This window comes from Bison bison, unplaced genomic scaffold (assembly GCF_000754665.1).
Source record: "Bison bison bison isolate TAMUID 2011002044 unplaced genomic scaffold, Bison_UMD1.0 scf7180017864279, whole genome shotgun sequence".
Taxonomy (NCBI): domain Eukaryota; kingdom Metazoa; phylum Chordata; class Mammalia; order Artiodactyla; family Bovidae; genus Bison; species Bison bison.
The window spans coordinates 4,705,156-4,726,653 of NW_011494851.1; the positions used below are offsets into that span (position 1 = coordinate 4,705,156).

At 38.1% G+C, this 21,498-nt stretch overlaps 1 protein-coding gene across 1 annotated transcript in view; it reads right to left on the reverse strand.

The window, feature by feature from the left end:
• Nucleotides 1-3,816: 3,816 nt before the first annotated feature.
• LOC104995188 (transmembrane protease serine 11E-like) overlaps nucleotides 3,817-21,498 on the reverse strand; it is a 52,209-nt gene continuing 34,527 nt past the window's right edge. The window contains exons 5-10 of the mRNA XM_010848914.1: nucleotides 20,081-20,244; nucleotides 15,946-15,984; nucleotides 13,058-13,235; nucleotides 11,304-11,563; nucleotides 9,941-10,083; nucleotides 3,817-4,255 (exon numbers count right to left, since the gene is read on the reverse strand). Coding sequence (XP_010847216.1) covers nucleotides 4,094-4,255; nucleotides 9,941-10,083; nucleotides 11,304-11,563; nucleotides 13,058-13,235; nucleotides 15,946-15,984; nucleotides 20,081-20,244 — 946 coding nt within the window. The 3' untranslated portion in view covers nucleotides 3,817-4,093. The remainder of the gene's footprint in view (nucleotides 4,256-9,940; nucleotides 10,084-11,303; nucleotides 11,564-13,057; nucleotides 13,236-15,945; nucleotides 15,985-20,080; nucleotides 20,245-21,498) is intronic.

A 21,498-nucleotide genomic window follows, 5' to 3' on the forward strand; every position in this document is an offset into this window, starting at 1 on the left:
AAAACCATAGCCTTGACTAGACGGACCTTTGTTGGCAAAGTAATGTCTCTGCTTTTCAATATGCTATATTTAGGTTGGTCATAACTTTCCTTCCAAAGAATAAGCGTCTTTTAATTTCATGGCTGCAGTCACCATCTGCAATGATTTTGGAGCCCAAAAAGATAAAGTCTGACACTGTTTCCACTGTTTCCCCATCTATTTCCCATGAAGTGATGGGACCAGATGCCGTGATCTTCGTTTTCTGAATGTTGAGCTTTAAGCCAACTTTTTCACTCTCCTCTTTCACTCTCATCAAGAGGCTTTTTACTTCCTCTTTACTTTCTGCCATAAGGGTGGTGTCATCTGCATATCTGAGGTTATTGATATTTCTCCCGGCAATCTTGATTCCAGCTTGCTTCTTCCAGCCCAGCATTTCTCATGATGTACTCTGCATATAAGTTAAATAAGCAGGGTGGCAATATACAGCTTTGATGTACTCCTTTTCCTATATGGAACCAGTCTGTTGTTCCATGTCCAGTTCTAACTGTTGCTTCTTGACCTGCATATAGGTTTCTCAAGAGGCAGGTACACAAATCCACATGTGAGATAAAATTACATGGAACTAAATACACACATACAAATAATTGCATTTTTAAAAACATAAACTCTCATAAGGTTGATAGATTGTCTCACGGTCAACTTCCTGGTTATGATATTGTACTACAGCTAATCAAGATGTTACCATTTCCATGAACTGGATAAAGAATACATAGGATCTCTCTGCATTATATTTCCGGTCTTCCCAGGTGGTGCTCGTGATAAAGGACCCAACAACTGTGTAGGAGATATAAAAGATGTGGGTTCCATCCCTGGGTCAGGAAGATCCCCTGGAGAAGGGCAACCCACTCCAGTATTCTTGCCTGGAGAATCCCATGGACAAAAGAGCCTGGCAGGATACCATCCATGGGATCGCACAGTCAGACACGACTGAAGCAACTTAGCATACATGTATTATATTTTACAGCTCTGTGTGAGTCTATGATTATCTAATTATAAAAAATTATTTTAAGTGGTCAGAAATTTCAGGAAAAAGAATATCTCCACTTGAGAGAGTCGAGGAAGGCCTCGTGGAGGAGGCATCGTTTGAACTAGACTGTAGATCTTCATACGGTCCAGTAGCTCTATAGTTAAAAAGGTTTATCATTTTTAAAAGTTGAAATGAAAAACGAGAATTTCAATGTTTGGCAAAACTAATACAATATTGTAAAGTTTAAAAATAAAATAAAATTAAAAAAAAAACAACTTGGTAATATGTTTTGGAATGATCTCAATAAAAGTTCTTTTGTAGAATTAAAATTAAACAAGAAACCAGCCCATTCTGAATATTATTATCCCTGTTTTATCAATGAGTATATTGAAGCTTAGTGTGTTTAAATAACTGGCTTATATCACCCAGTGTAAAATCTGGATTATTCTTAAAATTGATGTGTAAATAGTAACAAAGCTACACGTTCTGCATAATACAAAAATAAAAGGTCAGTTCAACAACATTTGTTGAAAGACTATTATATGCAGAGCACTTTACTAAGTACTGTGCGAAGAGAGATAGAAAATATAGCTGAGAAATGCCTGCCTTCTTGCACAGTTAATAACTATTATTTCAGTCATGACTTCTTAACTTTCTCCAATGAAATGGCTAAAAGAGACAAATTCAAGAATGCTGAAAGCCTTTATTGTGTTAGTCACTTGGTCATATCTGACTCTTTGCCACCCCATGGACTGTACTCCAGGCTCCTCTGTCCATGGGATTCTCCAGGCAGGAATACTAGAGTGGGTTGCCGTTTCCTTCTCCAGCAGATCTTTCCAACCCAGGGATTGAACTATGGTCTCCTGCATTGCAGGTGGTTCCTTTACCAGTTGAGCTACCAGGGAAGATCTGAAATCCTGTAAAAGTTAACTTTCAAAGAAAATTGTCTTTTAAAAATATGATACTATTTTATCTATTTCTCTGTGCACATTAAGTTTGAACTATTGCTTATATATTCACTATGGCCAAACCTCTATTTCTAAGATCTTTTGAGAAATATTTCTCTGAGAAATATGATGCCACTGTGAAATCAGACTTCTAAAATTTCTTCTTAATTTAAATCTCTTCAAGTTTGCCAAAGAAATTCCTATCACATTGTAAATTTTACTTTAATTTGGAAACTACCTCCAGAAATGTGGAAAATACTAACATGCTGTCAATTTATATGGATTAATTTTTAAACAACTTCTTAAAGATGAATTGTATTCTTTTGATTTTACAAGACCCTGATACAGAATGCCTAACTACAGCTTTCATCATTACTTGAAAACCCTAAGAGCTTGCTTCCCTTTATTTACCTATAGCCTACGGGTGCCACCTAGAGGCCTAACTGTGAAGTATACTCAAACAAGAGCAACTCTGAGAGAAATGGTAGGAAATGTACTTGTCTTTCTTTAAAATTCATCGTTTTCCTCAATTTTTTCAAAAAAATTCATTAAATATATGTCTACAAAATATTTAACACTGTAAATTCATGTCAGATTTCATATCATATTTTAGCCAAGTGCCTAAATTGTATCAGTTCACATGCCAATATTATTTAGGTGGATTTTTTTCTTTCTACTAATGTTTCTTTCAAAGTAGTTATGGTACAACACAGAACTCATATGAGTAGTTATACACAATGAGGAAAGGATAATGCAAAGATTCAGTGAAATCTCACCACTAATATGAAACCAATCCTAACTTCTTAGTGCCTACATTACTTGAATGTTGTATGTCTAACAACTCAATAGTAATTTATCAAAGCTGAAATCAGGAAGGTGGTTGGTATTAGGCTTTTTCTATCAATTTTCTATCCAGGCAGTGAGCAATTCAGTGTCATGCTAGATGTAGCAGGGAGGCATCTTCCAGGATAAATTCTCCATAATATCCTCCCATCTGAGCCCAGAGAAGTCTAAAAGACACATGATGTAAGAACAGACTGGAAATGAGGGCAAGGAGGTGGAGTGGTAAGGCCGGAATCAGCAGTCATCTCAAAATAGAGGTCTGACCTTTAGCTGCATTTCTATAACTATACACACCCACACCTGGATCTTATTTCCCTTCACAGCTATGCAATGTGGAAAAACTTTAAATACAAACACACAAGCACTTGGTGAGAATACCATTTCATTCAACAGTTCATACAGATTCTATTTTTATTTCCTCCTACCCAACCATACAAAAATCTTACCACATAATGTACGCTGCTTGTTCTTAGGTAAATTTTCACTTTAGCCTCAGATTTGAAAGGAATTCATAGTAAATTGATGAGTAACATTTTCCCCATCTTCCCCTTCTTTGTGGATTATCATGATGTCAAGCAAATTGATGATATTTATTTTTTATTATGATATGTTGACATTCTCAGTACTGCCATGTTAAATAAATACTATTTGCTTTAACTTAAAACAAATACATTACATAGAGTTTGTATAATTATTACAGGCCACAAGAAAATAGAATCTTCCCCACATTTATCTCTGTCAGTTTGCTGGAAATGCAAATAAATTATATCTTGGTTGCTCTTTATTTCCTTAACTTAGTTCACATTCTTTCACCATCATGAAGTATTTGGTTTTTTGCTGTCTTTTTACCTGACCTTTCATAATGATTATGATCATTTTCTTCATCACATTAAGAAAAAACACCTAATATTTTTCCGTATGTAAAAAATGTAGGGTTTTTTTCATATTTCATTTTACTCTTTGTCCTGCACCTTGAAAGTAGAAATTTATTGAGTTGAGAAAAGCCAGGGAAATGAAGGAAGGGATCACTTCAAACAGCATACACACATGAGAGAGATTTATGTCAACAAGTCAAAATTTGATGACAGAAAACTTCCAGAAAAACAAGTGACTGCAAGTTGAGACAGAATCCATCTGGTAGAAGCAAGATGGTGTGCAGAGAAGAGCTAGGAAGGAAATAGCAGATGGTTTAGTTCGATTGGTCAGATCTAGGTGACCTGCATGATTTCTGCAATTCTGTACCTCTAATAATGACCTGTACACAAAAGTGTGTTCCATTCTGCTAGGCTATTCTCTCTTAAACACCAGTTTTGGAAGTGATCCAGTCCCGGAAGGTAGTCACTTTAGTATAAACACCAGGCTTATTGGGTTGCCCACATTCATCTCCCCAGCTCACAATTCCAGCAAGGTACCAGATATCTCTAGCATCTGGACTAACCAGAGGTCCTCCAGAGTCGCCCTAAAGGAGAAGGGAGAGATTAGTAATTAATAATGCACCTTATTACAGAGAAATGTGCTATTTTCTAACGTGAATTTAATGAAAGGGGCAGTTTTAAAAAATTTTCAGTGTACTCAAATGACAAGTGATATCCTTTATCTATGCCAGTAATTCACATAAAAGAAGAGCTCCCCTGCCTGGAGAGCTGGTTAGACTCAGGGTTCAGTACTCTGAGATGAAAGACTCCAACTCCATCTCTTGGCAGAACAGCCCCAATCTGATACATCTGACAAATAACTGCCCATACTCTATCAGTATGACACATCTCCTAAAAGAAGGGTGAAGAGTTTAGTACTGATAAAAAGTATGGACGTCAGAGTCAGACACCTGGGTTTAAAGCTCAGTTCTGGCCCCTCCAAGCTGGCTAAGACCTTTAACTTACTTATTGCTAATGCTCCTAATAATACCTACCTGCAATAATTTTGAAGATTACCTAAGACAGTGTACATAACGTGCTTAGCATAGAGCCTGGCACAAAACAGAACTTAGGGAATATGAATATATAACCACAAAGTCCAATTGTTTATGCCTTGTGAAAGCCAGTACGCTATTTCTTTTATATGGGTCATAAAAACAAGGTGCTGACTGATCTTCTCCCAAAATCCTGGGGTCTGTAGTTACTGACCACTCATTACATGTTCAACACTATATGAAGTGTTTAAATAATTAATATATTATTTCTTAACTCTTGTAATTCTGGCAACAAAGCATGGAGTTAGGTTTCATTTTCTCTATTTTAGCAATGAAGAAGCTGAAACTAAGAGTTTAGCAATTTTCCTGATATCACATGCTATTCAATATCCAGAGTGATTTCACTAAGAAGTCCATGCTTTTTTCCCTTACATACACTAATTTCTTTGCGAATTTTTTTTCATCTACATAAAAGTATTAACTAACACTAATAATAACTCAATTAGATATAACGTATTTGTAATTTTTAAATCAATTCACCAATAAGTATATTTTCTTATACTCTCATATGTGCTAGGAGATGTAAAAAGAGTCTAAACACATGAGCCCTCCCCTCAAGTAGTGTACAATCTACAGATAGAAACAAAGTGTACTGTATGAGCTATCGGATAGCAAATCATTTTGGTAATTGACACCCAGGCCTATGTGAAGACATAGCAGATTAGGAAAAAGAAATGGAAAGAAATGGAAAAAAGACAGCAGTGAGTCTAACAGCAATACAAGCTGAAAACTAAGGTGATGTCCAACAAGTATCAAATGGAGAAAGAGACGGTTCTGTTAACACTAGTGAGCTCATGTGTGATTGGTGAATAGGGGAGTTACATCAGTACAAAGTGGAAGTTGTGATGGCTTACAGGTGTTTGGACTTAGGCAAGGGAGCCAGAATAACGGGAGTAGAACTGCAATCTCCAGAAAAAAAAAAGTCTCAGCTCAGCTATTGCACAGGCAGAAGCCTTGGAGGTTCCAGTTTGTGAAAATGTTAAGAGTGTCTATGTCCAGGAACCCTTCTCCCTACCCAGAGAGGCACACCCCATCCTTGCTTAATTCTCAGGTCCTGCCAGGTTGTACTTCCTCCTCTGCCCAGAGCTACACTCCCATGTGCAATGTCTCACCCTCTATTGTTTTTGTGCATTTTTAACTTTCCCTCAGTCAGCCGCCAGCCACCCTGGGCAATCTGCCTACCTACACTAAGTTATTTTTCAAGATACAATTATTTTTGCTGTTGATGATGTTGTTAATTCTCTGGTTACAAAGTTGCATAACTTTTGAGGGATCCGTTGGTCTGTATCTACTGCTGTTTTTCCCTTAAATGCAGTTATTTTTAGTGAGTGGTTTAATGACAAACAGAACAGGAAGTTTCTTCAAGAATATGGGTATGTATAGCTGATTCACTTTGATGTATAGCAGAAACTAGCACAACATTGTAAATCAACTACTCCACTAAATTTTTTTACAAAAGAATGTACATATCACAACAGAAACTTAAAGCCAGAAGCTAAACCAGAAACAAGTTTTAGTGATTAAGACATGAAGCAATGAAGCAATAGATTAAGTTCTTAACAGAAAGGAGACAAAGAGATAAATATGGATGAAATAGTAAGGGGGAAAATATTCTATGATTTAATTGATTACTATGAAAGAGATTTAAAAGTAAAAGTTTTCAAGAATAATGAAAGCCAACCACATAAATGAGAAACTTGAAATGAAAAAAAACATTTCATGGACAGGGAAGCCTGGCATGCTGCAGTCCATGGGGTCGCAAAGAGTCAGACATGACTGAGCGACTGAACTGACTGAATGCCTGTTGCGTTTAAGATGGAACATATATAAAAGTTAGTCGTGTGCTACTGCTAAGTCACTTCAGTCGTGTCTAACTCTGTGCGACCCCATAGACAGCAGCCCACCAGGCTCCCCCGTCCCTGGGATTCTCCAGGCAAGAACACTGGAGTGGGTTGCCATTTCCTTCTCCAAAGCATGAAAGTGAAAAGTGAAAGGGAAGTCGCTCAGTCATGTCTGACCCTCAGCGACCCCATGGACTGCAGCCCACCAGGCTCCTCCATCCATGGGATTTTCCAGGCAAGAGTACTGGAGTGGGGTGCCATTGCCTTCTCTGTTAGTCGTATACTAACAACTTAAAACGTATAAATGGAAATGGTTTGGGAGTATGTGGAAATGAGAGACTGAATTTGAGCAAGAGATTAATTTTGGAGATGTATATTTGGAAGACATTAAAGTGACAGCTAACTTAAAGAAAAGGTAATTTCTTTGAAGGTATATGTAGAGAAAAAAAAGATGAGTCTTAAGGAACAGCCAAGCTTAGAGACAGGCAGAGAGGGAAATAAAGAGACACCAAAATAAGGAACCAGAAATGAGTTGTTGGAAAAGGAGGGAGGGGGAAATCAGCATATTTCAGGATTATAGAACCCCAAACAAGATCATATTTTAAGAGGAGGTAGCCACATGCCATTGAGATGGGAGGGAGTAAGAGAGCCAGTAAGATATATATATATATATATATATATGCAGTAAGATTTCTGCATATAAAGTTATTGATGATTTTTGAGAGGGGGAAGTATCAGATTCTTCCTAAAACAGAAAAGCAGTGTGTTATAATCACAAGGCCAAACTTGGTTTCTCCTCTTTAGTTCCCCAAATTTATGAGACATTCGTATCTAATACTATCATCAAAAAGGCATTGTATTAACAGAAGAGGTAACGTATTTTCAAATGAAATTATAAACAACTGTGATTTACTTCAAAATAGATCTGGAGTTGAGGATGGGAAGAAGAAGGTTGGGGGTTAAAATATGTAGGAATGAAATAAGGTTGGTCATGAGCTGATAATGTATAAGCTGGGTGATGTGTACACACTGTGAGTCAATCACAGAAAAAAGTGTGGTCCCGTCCCAACTGCATCAGCAAGGCCCAAGTGGGGAGACTGGACTTCCACCCTTACAGAAACTAAAGTTCAGTTCCCACCTGACTGGTGTCAGAGGAGGCTGAGTGGGCAGCCTCTCTGTCACCCTGCCAGGTGATGATGAAGCCTTCCTCTTCCTCCCCTGTGGTAACCAGCTGCGGAGCATGAACTACCCCCCAGTACCGATGAGGCGGAGCTCTCTCTCCTTCTAGGGTGATGTCAGAACAGACCTAGTGGAGAGCCAAGCAGTGATAAGGCCACTATCCCATGATGTCAGTGGAGACCACAAGGGGAGCAGTAACAAGTTGCCCCCATTCAGAGTGGTATTTTTTACTTCATCCTCACCATCCCAGACTTTATATGTGAAATCCCCTAAATGGAGGGTGTGAGGGGATTTTCTGTTCCTCCACCAAGAAGGGTGAGGAGGGAAAATGGTACATATTTTTTAAAAAATTAGATTTAATAAGTTTCAGGACTTTTCTGGCAGTCCAGTGCAGGGAGGGCGGGTTGGATCACTGGTCAGGGAACTAAGATCCTGTATGCCAGGCACTGCACGGCCAAAAAAATAAAATAAATTTAATAATTTTCTCCCATCTTAAAAGAAAAAAAAAAACACACTTAGTGAAAGTGAAAGTGGCTCAGTCGTGTCTTATTTGTGACTCCATGGACTATACAGTCCATGGAATTCTCCGGGCCAGAACACTGGAGTGGGTAGCTTTTTCTTTTCCAGGGGATCTTCCCAACCCAGGGATCAAACCCAGGTCTCCAGCATTGAAGGTGGATTCTTTACCAGCTGAGCCACAAAGGAAACCCTAGTGAGAAGCCTGCAATTCCACCTCCATCCAGCATTAACAAAGGTCTCTTTCCCCACCTTGGTGTCAGGGGACAATGAGTGGGAGAAGTGCTACCTCATTCCCCTACACACTCCACTGTCATGTCAGAGGAGTCCTGTAAAAACAGAAGATTTAAAGGAGATGCCGAAACTCATAACATAATATTCAAAATGTCCAGGATATTTCTGAAAATCACCCAATACCAAGAACCAGGGAAATTTTGACTCGAATAAGAAAAGGCAGTCAATCAGACACTGACACTGAGATGACAGATATTGGAATTATCTGACAAAGATTTTAAAGCAGTCATCACAAAAATGTCTTAATGGGCAGTTTCCATCATGAAACAAACAAAAAATCCAATAAAAAGCTCACTAGACGTGCTTAACAGAAAAATGAAGGAGATGATGGAAGTAAAAACAAAATCAATGAAATTGAAGATAGAATGATAGAAATTGCTCAATCTGAACACACAGAAAGAGTGGAAAGAAAATGAACAGAAGCTCAGAGATCTCTGAGAGCATAATGAAAGCGCTAACATACCTATTACTGGATTCCAAAATGAAGCTGAAAATTTTTCAAGGAAATAAAGGCTGAAACTTTCCCAAGTTTGTCAAATGGCATAAACCTGCAGATTAAAAAGCTGAGCAAGCCCTAAGCAGTATAACCAAGAGAAATCCATGCCAAGATACAAACTCAAACTTTTGAAAACTAAAGACAAAGAAAAAACCTTGAACACAGCAAGAAAAAAATGACACTTCATCTGCAAGAGAAAAGCAATTCTAATAACAGCAAGTTCTTATCCTAAATTACAGAGGCCATGATTTAAACACTAAAAACAAACACACAAACAAACAAACTGTCAAGCATAAATTATATGCCTGGCAAAATTATGCTTTACAAATAAATAGGAAATAAAAATTTTGCAAACCAAGAAAATCTAAGGGAATTTGACACTAGCAGATCTACACTTAAAAAAAAAAATGGCTGGTCTATAAAAAAAATCAAAATGGAATTCTGAAAAAAGGCTACTGTATGATTCTACTCATACAACATTCTTGAAATTACAAAATTATAGAGATGGCAAACAGATTGGTGATTGCCAGATGTTAGTGATGATAAAGTGATGGGGGAAGGAAATGGATGTTTTTATAAAGGAAGAAAGATCTCCGTCGTGATGGAAGAGTTCTTAACTGCAGTGATGATGACACAAATCTGCACATGTGATAAAAAGCAAGAAGTACACCTGTACCAAGATCAGTTCCTAGCTTTTATATTCTACTCTGGTTATATGAGATGTAACCACTGGAGAATACTTGGTGAAGGTTATAGGGGACCCCTCTGTACTGTCTTTGCAACTTCTTGTAGAACTGTAATTATTTCAAAATAAAAGGTGAACAAAAAATTATGCACTCAATCACTTACCTGGCACGCATCTTTATTTCCTTTCAAGGAGCCAGCACATAACATTGTAGGAGTTATGGCATTATTATAAGCTTGAGGTGCATTGCAGATTTTAGCATCTATGAGATCTACCTGTACTTGCCGAAGATGATTTTGACTGCTACCTAAAGGGGAAAAATTAGACTTCATATTTATATATATACATATATTCTATAAACCTGAAGAAAGTCTTTTATAATTAGTTATTGGATGAGCTGGCACATAGAATCTTAGGAATGTATTTTTTCAGATATAGTGGTATTTGGGAAATGAAGTATAGCTATTTTAAATGAGATGGTTGTATGGCATCACTGACTCGATGAACATGAGTTTGAGTAGGCTCCAGGAGTTGGTGATGGACAGGGAAGCCTGGTGTGCTGCACTCCATGAGGTCGCAAAGAGTCAGACACGACTGAGCTACTGAACTGAACTGACTGATTGGATGAGATGGCACATAGAATCTTAGGAATGTATTTTTTTAGATACAGTGGTATTTGGGAAATGAAGTATAACTATTTTAAATGAAGTTAAAGTGAAGTCTCTCAGTCATGTCTGACTCTTTGTAATCCCATGGACTGTAGTTTACCAGGCTCTGAGGAGCCTCTCAGTCCATGGAATATTCCAGGCAAGAGTACTGGAGTGGGTTGCCATTTCCCTCTCCAGGGGATCTTCCCAACCCGATGAAGTTAGGTGCCTAGAAAAGAATCTCAAGTTGCTTAAGTAATTTCTATTTCATTATTAAGCTTAGAAGTTAATTTCAGTAAGGAAAGATGGTGGTTTTATGATTCTCTAATCTTCACAATTGGGTGTAAGTATTAATGATCCCTAATCTCTTATGTGGTTAATACCCTGGTGGCTCAGTTGGTAAAGAATCTGCCTGCAATGTGGGAGATCCAAGTTTGATCCCTGGGTCAGGAAGATCCCCTGGAGAAGGGAATGGCAAACCACTCCAGTATTCTTGCCTAGAGAATTCCATGGACAGAGGAGCCTGGCAGGTTACAGTCCTTGGAGTCACAAAAAATATCAGACACAAGTAAGCAACTAACACTCCCGCTTCACAATCTTATGTGGTTATTACCCTAGTAAAAATTTCAGACATATTCACTCTTTCAGCCATCTTACCAAGCACCATTACTATAATTGTAGTGATGTACTTGAAAGTAACCTAAAGCATGAAGGAATTTACATATCTTCTAAATTACTTAGTTCCCAAGTAGGACCTGATTGGCCCAGGTCCATATGACCAACCCACCAACATATTTTGGCATAATGGCATTCCATTCTTTAAATGCCTTAGCATACCAAATTAGGTTACTATGATTTGACTTTCTCCTCAGATGCTCACCATCATTTTGCAGTGCTCCAAATCCTGTCACAAACATCTCATCACCAGGGCGGAACTCATGGGATGCATCGGGGAGACAAATTTTGTGTACTGCATTTGTGTAGGGAACAGGCCTGGAAAGCTCTAAGACTGAAATATCATAGTCATGCGATGGATATTTGTATTTTTCATGCACAATTATCCTCCGGAGGGCTCGTCTCATTTTTGGAGGATATATTGTGACTCCAAAAGAAGCAGTCCACCTGGCTGGGTCCTTATACCTGAGGATAAAGTATGAGGAACAAATCCCACTTTACCATGTTACTAATATAATTACTTATATTAAATAATTTAGCACACACATGTCAGAGTAAGTTTCCCTTTTAAAATTATAGTTTCTATGCATAGATACAAATGCTTTCCAATCTAAGGTTCAGGGGTCAGATAAGGTGGAAATACCACTGTGTCATGTTTCTTAGGGCTTCCAGGGTGACTCAGTGGTAAAGAATCCACTTGCCAATGCAGGAAGACACAGGAGATGCAGGTTCAGTTCCTGGGTCAGGAAGATTCCCTGGAGAGGGAAATGGCAACCCATTCCAGTATTCTTGCCTGGAGAATCCTAAGGACAGAGGATCCTGGAGGGCTAAAGTCCACAGGGTTGCAGAGACTTGGGCACGATTGAGCAACTGAGCACACATGCATGTTTTCTTAGCATGTGCACTTCATTCTGCATACTGAGCCACCCACTCCAGATCCTAGGGCCTTTTGATATTTCTGGGCATCAGTGACTCCAATGGACATATGGAAAGCATATCTTGTACAGAATTAGAGAACTGTATGCATTCTGTGTGCACCATGTTGCCTATCCACACATTTCTCTGAAAACCAAAACTGCTACACAATAATTTAACAAAGCATTACTTATCTTGTATACCTCAGGCATTTTGCAATGGGTTGGAAGATTGAATAAAAATTCCTTGAAATATAACTAGTCAATCTATTCAGTTGTATCAATATAATTTGTTACAACCAAATTTCTTCATATTTAATTTTTTCTTAGAATTTCTCCATCAGGATCAAAACAACAGTTCACTTAGCATCTATCTCAGGTAGATATGTAGAATCTACCTGAGAAATGGCTCTTGTTTTTCACACCAAGCTCAATGTCCAGAGATAATTCTCAAAGTCCTGCTTCCTTTGATAAATTACTGTGTAATTGTCAGTGGACAATTTATCTACATGTTCTTTGATACCTTTTTCTATTTATAGACTATAAGACCTCTTACTAACATTTATGTGTTTCCTACTCTCTTGTATCCAACTCTTTGGGACCCTGTGGTCCATACAGTCCATGGAATACTCCAGGCCAGAATACTGGAGTGGGTAACCGTTTCCTTCTCCAAGGGATCTTTCCAACCCAGGGATTGAACCCAGGTCTCCCTCATTGCAAGCTGATTCTTTACCAACTAAGCCACCAGGGAAGCCCTTTGTGATAAAACATGCATATACATACGTATGTATGTATATAATCTTTAATTTGTATTAAACTCTTCTCTCATGAGGTATTTCCATCCTACTAAGCCCAATGCACTTTGCTTACCCTTAGTCATTCTCATAGAGAAGGAAATAGAAACCCACTGCTGTATTCTTGCCTGGGAAATCTCATGGATGGAGGACCCTGGGAGGGCTAGAGTCCACGGGGTCGCAAGAGTCAGATAGGACTTAGTGACTAAACCACCACCCCCATCCAGTTGTTTTCAAGGTTCCATACTTACGTTCTAAAGCAGTGGGCAGCACTCACAAGCCATGTGTCATTAATTAAAGTTGCTCCACAGCGATGGATCCCATCCCATTGCAGACTAGTTTGCCACGGCCATTCACCTTCTTGTACCTCTGTTCCACCAACAATCCTGAGACTCTGTCCTGGGGTTTTGTTCCTTCGTGTCCCACAACCTGCAGAAGAGAGGATGCATTTGTTAGCAATTGTTTTTACACATCAAACTGTGTTGTGCATGCTTAGCCATATCCTACTCTTTGCAACCCCATGGGCTGTAGCCCACCAGGCTCCTCCGTCCATGGGATTTCCCAGGCAAGAATACTGGTGTGGGTTGCCATTTCCTTCTCCAGGGGATCTTCCTGACACAGGAATCAAATCCAAGTCTCCTGAATCTGCTGCATTGGCAGGTGGGTTCTTTACCCCTGAGCCAACTGTGAAGCCTGTGTATGTATATACATATGTATATATTTATCTCTATATACAACAGATTAATATATATTAGTACATATATTAATTGTATGTATATGTATCTAATATTAGTAATAGAATATTGTTTATAATAGAGTTTCTCAATCTTGGCATTTCTGACATTTTCAGATGGATAATTCTCTGTTGTGGGTGTCCATCTTGTGCATCATAGGATGTCTAAAAGGATCCCTGGCCTATACATATTAGATACCAGTAGTATCCCTGTTCCCCAACCATCATGATAACCCAAATGCCACAATAGGACTTAGTCACTTGGGGGGGTCAAAATTGCCCCTGTTTGAGAACTACTGTCTTGTAATTCTGTGTTCATGTATGAGTCTCATATATCTAGTCTCACTGAAGTATAAGCTGCTTTAAGCAAGGATTAAATCATCCATTTTATGTCCCTATTGACTAACACAGCACTGGTACCTAACAAGTTCCCAATAAATACTAGTAGTGAAAAGATATGCCATGTAATGGGATTATTGTTTGGTTTTACATTTAGTTAAGCCTATGAATTAACCAACATTCTGAGCTGGTGAGTAGTGCATTTCATTTCATCTTTTAATATAAAGGTATCGTGTAATTCTGTTAAATATATTCTCAAATCATGGTAGGGTATTCTGCCATAGGGGGAAGAAACACTGTGCCTTGAGTCAGTACCTTTAAAATATGGGTGAAGATATTATTTGTGCTTTCAGTAATTTCATCCACCTATACCCCAGTCCTGTCACTTCAATTCAGTCACTAGTCGTGTCTGACTCTTTGCAACTCCATATACTGCAGCATGACATGCCTCCCTGTCCACCACCAACTCCCAGAGTTTACCCAAACTCATGTCCAAAAAGTCAGTGATGCCATCCAACCATCTCATCCTCTGTCATCCCCTTCCCCTCCCGCCTTCAATCTTTCCCAGCATCAAGGTCTTTCCAAATGAGTCATCTCTTCCCATCAGGTGGCCAAAATATTGGAGTTTCAGCTTCAACATCAGTCCTTGCAGTGAACATTCAGGACTGATTTCCTTTAGGATGGACTGGTTGGATCTCCATGCAGTCCAAGGCACTCTCAAGAGTCTTCTCCAACACCTTAAAAGCATCAATTCTTCGGCCCTCAGCTTTCTTTATAGTCCAACTCTCACATTCATACATGACTACTGGAAAAGCCATAACTTTAACTAGATGGACCTTTGTTACAAAGCAAAGTAATATCTCTGCTTTTTAATATGCTGTCTAGCTTGGTTATAACTTTCCTTCCAAGGAGTGAGTGTCTTTTAATTTCATGTCTGCAGTCACCATCTGCAGTGATTTTGGAGCCCGGAAAAATAAAGTCAGCCACTGTTTCCACTATTTCCCATGTATTTGCCATGAAGTGATGGGACCAGATGCCATGATCTTAGTTTTCTGAATGTTGAGCTTTAAGCCAACTTTTTCACTCTCCACTTTCACTTTCATCAAGAGGCTCTTTAGTTCTTCTTCACTTTCTGCCATAAGGGTGGTATCATCTGCATATCTGAGGTCATTGATATTTCTCCCGGCAATCTTGATTCCAGCTTCTGCTTCATCCAGCCCAGCGTTTCTCATGATGTACTCTGCATATAAGTTAAATAAGTAGAGTGACAATATACAGTCTCGACCTACTCCTTTTCCTATTTGGAACCAGTCTGTTGTTCCATGTCCAGTTCTAACTGTTGCTTCCTGACCAGCATACAAGTTTCTCAAGAGGCAGGTCAGGTGGTCTGGTATTCCCATCTCTTTCAGAATTTTCCACAGTTTGTGGTGATCCACACTGTCAAAGGCTTTGGTATAGTCAATAAAGCAGAAATAGATGTTTATCTGGAACTCTCTTGCTTTTTCGATGATCCAGCGGATGTTGGCAATTTGATCTCTGGTTCCTCTGCCTTTTCTAAAACCAGCTTGAACATCTGGAAGTTCACAATTCACGTATTGTTGAAGCCTGGCTTGGAGAACCCCAGTCCCATAATTGTCAGCAATTTTTATAATATGAGATGAATAACATCAAGATTTTATTTAGTGTGGAGTAGCACTAAGTTTCTGCCTTTAGCTGAAAAATATCGATGTACAAATTACTTCTATACAATCTTTAGAAAGTTTTCATGAGGATATATTGTAGATATCTGCAATCAGAACATTAAGAAATATTTTTGCCTTTTCTTTAACAACTGTACCATTCACTTCTACTACACATCTGCCACAGGCCCCATATATCCATTTCAAAATCCTCCTAGTTTTTATCCTTTTGCAATAAAAGGTACTTCAGAGGTAAGATAAACACCATGAGATGTGCATAAATCAAACTTTATTCTGACCCCATAATACTGACAAAGTAAACTTAAATAATCTAGAATTAACTTTATTCATTCAGGTAATACAATTTTAATAAATGTGTTAAACTTACAATTGTTCAGGAAGTTGTCTGTTTCTGTCTTGTTGATTTCTGAAACACACAGAAATGGTCAGTAGAACGGGATCTGCACATCAGAATTTCCTAATGCCTCTGAGTACTTAAAATACTAAAGTTTGCTCGATTCCATTAAAAGATAGTATCTCTATGATGTAAAACTTTCAAAAAGCAACACAGTTTATCATAGACATAGTATATTCATTTTCTTGGGGAGAAGGGAGATTTGAACAGTTTCTTAAACTTTAGTGTGGCTAAAAGTCACCCGAAGAGCATCTTTATACTGTAAATTCCTTTTCCTTTTCCCAGTAATTCTGAGTTTGTCCTGAAACCCAGGAATCTGAGTTTTATAGCAGGAAATAGGATGTAGGTAGTTCATAGCTTTTAGGGGGGAAATCTTATTCTAAATCGCAGTATTATTCCCTAAATAATTGACCATTATTTCAGTTTTGTATTATTTGTTTTACCAAACTCATAAGCGTAGTTCCGTCTGTACAACATACCCTAGTGCATGTCCATAAATTAGTTCTCACTCCCATTGAAAAACAATGCTGTCCATTTCTTGGTCTTCTTTTCGCCAAAGTTTTAGCAAGACAATTTATCCTCAAATTGTCATTCAACTCTAGCCAGGGGCTCCTTAGCTCAACAATCAGATCCTAATCCTATCCAAATGCTAAACCAACCGATAGTTACATAAAACTCTCAATACTCAAATTTCCTGATTCAGTATTTCTAATGAATGAACCTATTTTCTTTGAACATGGCAAGATAGGATTTCTAAATGTAAAAAAAAATAATGTTAATTTCTTTAGTATTCAATAGTATTGATTCACAAAAAATCTATTTTCTAGAAAGACTTTTCTGACTTTATTCTGGCTACATTTGGAGAAAATGAAAAAATAACAAAGAAGTGGCCATTTATTCTCAGTAAATATTTAAAAACACCACCACAAGTCTCCCTATTTCAATATTCTTTATTTCAAGCTTTTCCTAGAGAAAATCTGGGCTTTGCATGTTGATACTATTACAAAAATAAATAAGAGACTCAAAATGGAGTCATTGTGCTAAGTCCCACATCGGTAAGCCAAACTTAGCATCTAGCCTAATTGCGGTTTCAACCTATTTCAGGAATACGACTTTTAATCAGTGAATCTGGAATTACCTAGTCAGCACTAGTGAAGTAATCTGTCTGCTGATCCCCATCATCCCCCAAATAAACTTTCTCTTTCCTGACACAATCCACTTTGCCAGAAAACTTCTTGCCTTCTTCTGGCCATAAAAGTCTTCCATTTTGTATAGCTCCTCGGAGTTCCTGTCTGTCTGCAAAGGCAGAGTGCTGCCCAATCCATAAATCATTAAATAAAGTCAATTAGACCTTTAAATTTACTTCTTTGAATTTCTTTCTTTTTTTTTTTTAACATACTACTGACAGAGTTGACTTCATGAATGCATGGCTTGTGTATCTGCACCAAGTCCTATACTCAGCATGACCTTGCACTTGGTTTAATGCTCACTGTGTTGAAATTGGTAATAATTGTTTCCTATAATTTGTGTTTGGAAGTGAAGTTTGACAGGATAATTGAGTATGGCACGGGCAGAGGAGATATATACCATGTGTCCATGGATTCATGCTACCCCTTTTGCATGTGTTATTCATGATATCCTATGAACTAAGAATTCCAATGGACCCACAATGTTCAGCAAACTCAAAATGAGTACAAGATAGTGTGTGATGTCTACCACTATATAAACAGAGGTTACTGACAGCCCCAGGAGGCCAAGTTTTCTGTTTGAACCAGAACTTGCTTAGAACGCTAAAGAAGTAATGGCATTCAAATAAACACAAATGACTAAGGGACCTACCATACCCTTTCTTGTGCCCGTTACTTCTTTGTATTAGCCAAAAGCTTTAGCTGAAAATAATGATATAGAAGGATGTTTTGGTCCTTCCTCACATAAGCTGATGGTAGAGAGCACTGGTAAAATGTACCTGTATCTAGAAAGGAAATAAACAATGTTGAGCTAGACTTCTCTAGCATTTCTTTGGTTCTGGTAACCAAGATGCATGCATGGATAAGCTATGAAATACAGTTGTATAATTTTCATGATTCCAAATAAAAATTAAATGCTTTCATAGTTGCATTTGAAATTGACATTTCACAATATAAAGGTCATCAGCAAAACTCATGCTATTAATTTAAAATTTTGAATTTAAAATTTAAAATTTAAAATCTATCACTTACTGCTGCTGCTGCTGCTAAGTCGCTTCAGTCGTGTCCGACTCTGTGCGACCCCATAGACGGCAGCCCACCAGGCTGCCCCATTCCTGGGATTCTCCAGGCAAGAACACTGGAGTGGGTTGCCATTTCCTTCTCTAATGCATGAAAGTGAAAAGTGAAAGGGAAGTCGCTCAGTCGTGTCCGACTCTTAGCGACCCCAAGGACTGCAGCCCACCAGACTCCTCCGTCCATGGGATTTCCCAAGCAAGAGTACTGAAGTGGGTTGCCATTTCCTTCTCCACGTTTTCATTTAAAATATCATTAATTAATAGATAAAAATACCATGACAAATTAAGAAAAATCATGTATCTTAGTACCTTTTACAGCACTGTCTAATTGCTTTTCAAAAGAGTCTCAGACTTTCACTTTTCACTGGGCCCCACAAATTACATACTAATAGCTGGCCCTGACTAGTGGGCTTCCTTTTCTAAGCAAGTAGAGGGACTAACCACCAGGTTTGGTCTCTAGTTACATCTGTCAGCTTTTATATTAGCACTTTTATTCCTTCTTTCTACTTGTGCCTTATTCTGTAGTTTTAGTCCTGCCATATCCAATACTTTATTCACCAGCCACATGTGCCTAGTAAGCTCTTGAAATGTGACTAAACTGAAGTGCATTATAAATATAAAATATACAATCAATTTCAAATCTCATGAAAAATGTTTACATGGACTATTTGTCAATATGAATTACATTGTGAATGCAATGTATTATATGTTACATTATTATTTCAAGAGTAGACAGTTATATGAACTACTTGTTGAAATAGTACTACTTTGGCTATATTGGGTTAAATGCATAAATTAATTAAATACATTTCACATGTTTACTTTTACTTTTTTAATGTGGCTACCAGAAACTTTAAGAATATACATGTGGCTGGTACACCATTTCTAGAGACTAACACTGTACTATATAGCATATGACTGAGATTTTAACCAATCTTATATTTCCCCTGAGGGTCTTGTATGTTTTTCACTTTCTAGTTTTGAGGATCTATCACTGTTTATCTTGTTCCCTTGCCCTGACAAAATCAAAAAATTTAGATTTTTCAAGTTAGTTATAAAATATACCAAAAATAATTTTTGCCAAAAGATAAACGATATACTTTTCATTGGCAAAGGGCCTAAGAGAAGAAGCTGCTGCTGCTAAGTCACTTCAGTATTGTCTGACTCTGTGCAATCCCATAGACAGCAGCCCACTGGGCTCCTCCATCCCTGGGATTTTCCAGGCAAGAACACTGGAGTGGGTTGCCATTTCCTTCTCCAATGCATGAAAGTGAAAAGTGAAAGTGAAGTCGCTCAGTCGTGTCTGACTATTAGGGTCCCCGTGGACTGGAGCCCACCAGGCTCCTCTGTTCATTGAATTTTCCAGGCAAGAGTACTGGAGTGGGTTGCCATTGCCTTCTCTGAGAGAAGAAGCTAATAAGGTTTATTAATGACATCTGAATGAAAATGTCATTCAAATCACATTTGATGGCATGAATCTTTCACAAAATCTAAAAATCAGTAGCATATAAGCCATCACACTCAGAACATAAAAAGTAAGCAACAGGAAGAGGAATAAACACACAGAACCACTTTTTCCATTCACTGGATTCTATAGCTAAAGTGTAAGGCCCAATATAGAAAAAGAATCCAGGCTCACGAGTTAATGACAGACTTGCAGAGGAGATGTAAGTTTAAGGTAGTATTAAAATTTTAACAACTTCATTTGGATCAATTTAGTCCCAAAGAAGTATTCTGTTGGTGGCAAGACCCCATAATGAAAAACATCCAAAAACTTTTAAAGATTAGTGCCCAAAACCAAAGTTATTCTATGTAAGAGAATTGAATTAGAAGAGATAAACTTACTTTTAATTTCAACTGATTCAGGATCTAATTTAGGGGGTCCTACAGCATCTTGCAGCTTTTCATGTAGAACATGTTGTATTATTTTATTGATGGTTTCAGGGTCCTCAGTAGAAGGAAATCTAAAAATCAGCAGCATATGAGCCAACACTCCATGTTCCTCTTGACTGTGGACCAAAAAAAAAGAAAAAAAGAGAGAAATACAGTTTTAAAAGGTTAAGTTCCAAATAAGATTTATGGCAATATCATAGTCTATTTTTTCTTTATAACTCATTTGAAACACAAACACACAGAACAAATCTGTAAATTCAATTTTAAAAGATCTAATGTGTTTTCTTCTATATTTCTGATGCTGGGAAAGATGGAGGGCAGGAAGAGAAAAGGGTGACAGAGGATGAGATGGTTAGATGGCATCACGACTCAGCAGACATGAGTCTGAGCAAACTCTAGGAGATAGTGAAGGACAGGAAGCCTGGCATGCTACAGTCCATGGAGTCAAAGAGTCAGATATGACTTAGGGACTGAACAACAACAACAACAATATTCCTATTGTTTGCCACATTCAAAACCCATCTCAGGCTTTCAGCTAGTAGCCTATGATCTTCCTTACCACCACAGGATCTAGTTAAATACTTGAGTTATTATCATCAAAAGACAATTTTCTTGTCAACCATCCAAAATTATCAAATAAAATGTATGGTAAATAAGAAACTAACTCTGGCTTTGGCTTTCAGGATTAATTAAATCCAGTGATTTCTCCCAAGTAATCTTCAGGCTCTTCTAAACAACTCTTAATCCTAAAGACATTAGAAAGCTTGACCAAGTCTTGACTTCACGTGATTTTATTTCCACAATAGAGTGTTATTGAGCCTTGGCATTATTTGAATGAATTACTACTTTGAAACCACCCTTGACTACTCTTTCTCATTCTCAGTCTATACTCTACCCCTTCTTTCACAATCACAACCAGTTCCCTTTCAGCTTGGGTGCAATAGGCTGCCACTGTGCTGGGCATCTGAGGAGGGTGAGTGCAAGTGCATGGGCACTTTAAACGCCATCTCCCAGATAGATACAATTTTGTAGATCTCAACATTTGACTCCTGTTCATTTTCAGAGTTAGATGTTTTGGAGGCTTGTCTCCAGGTACAGGTCCTAAAAGCTGAGGTGCCTGATTTGGGGTTGAAACTTTTCACTCATCAGGGAGAATCTCTGGGTTTGAGATTTTTTTCCTGGTGTGGCAGAATAGGATTTATGGCAAGATTGTGTCCCAGCCTCTCCAACCTGCTTCAGTGTGACTTTCTTCTCATTTGCTCAGTGTGCAGTAGTTACTCAGTAAACCTTTGGGTTTTTTGTTTTTTTTTTTTAAGAGAAAATTGTTTCTTCTGTGTCTGTAGATTCAGTGACTCCATGGAAGGAGACGA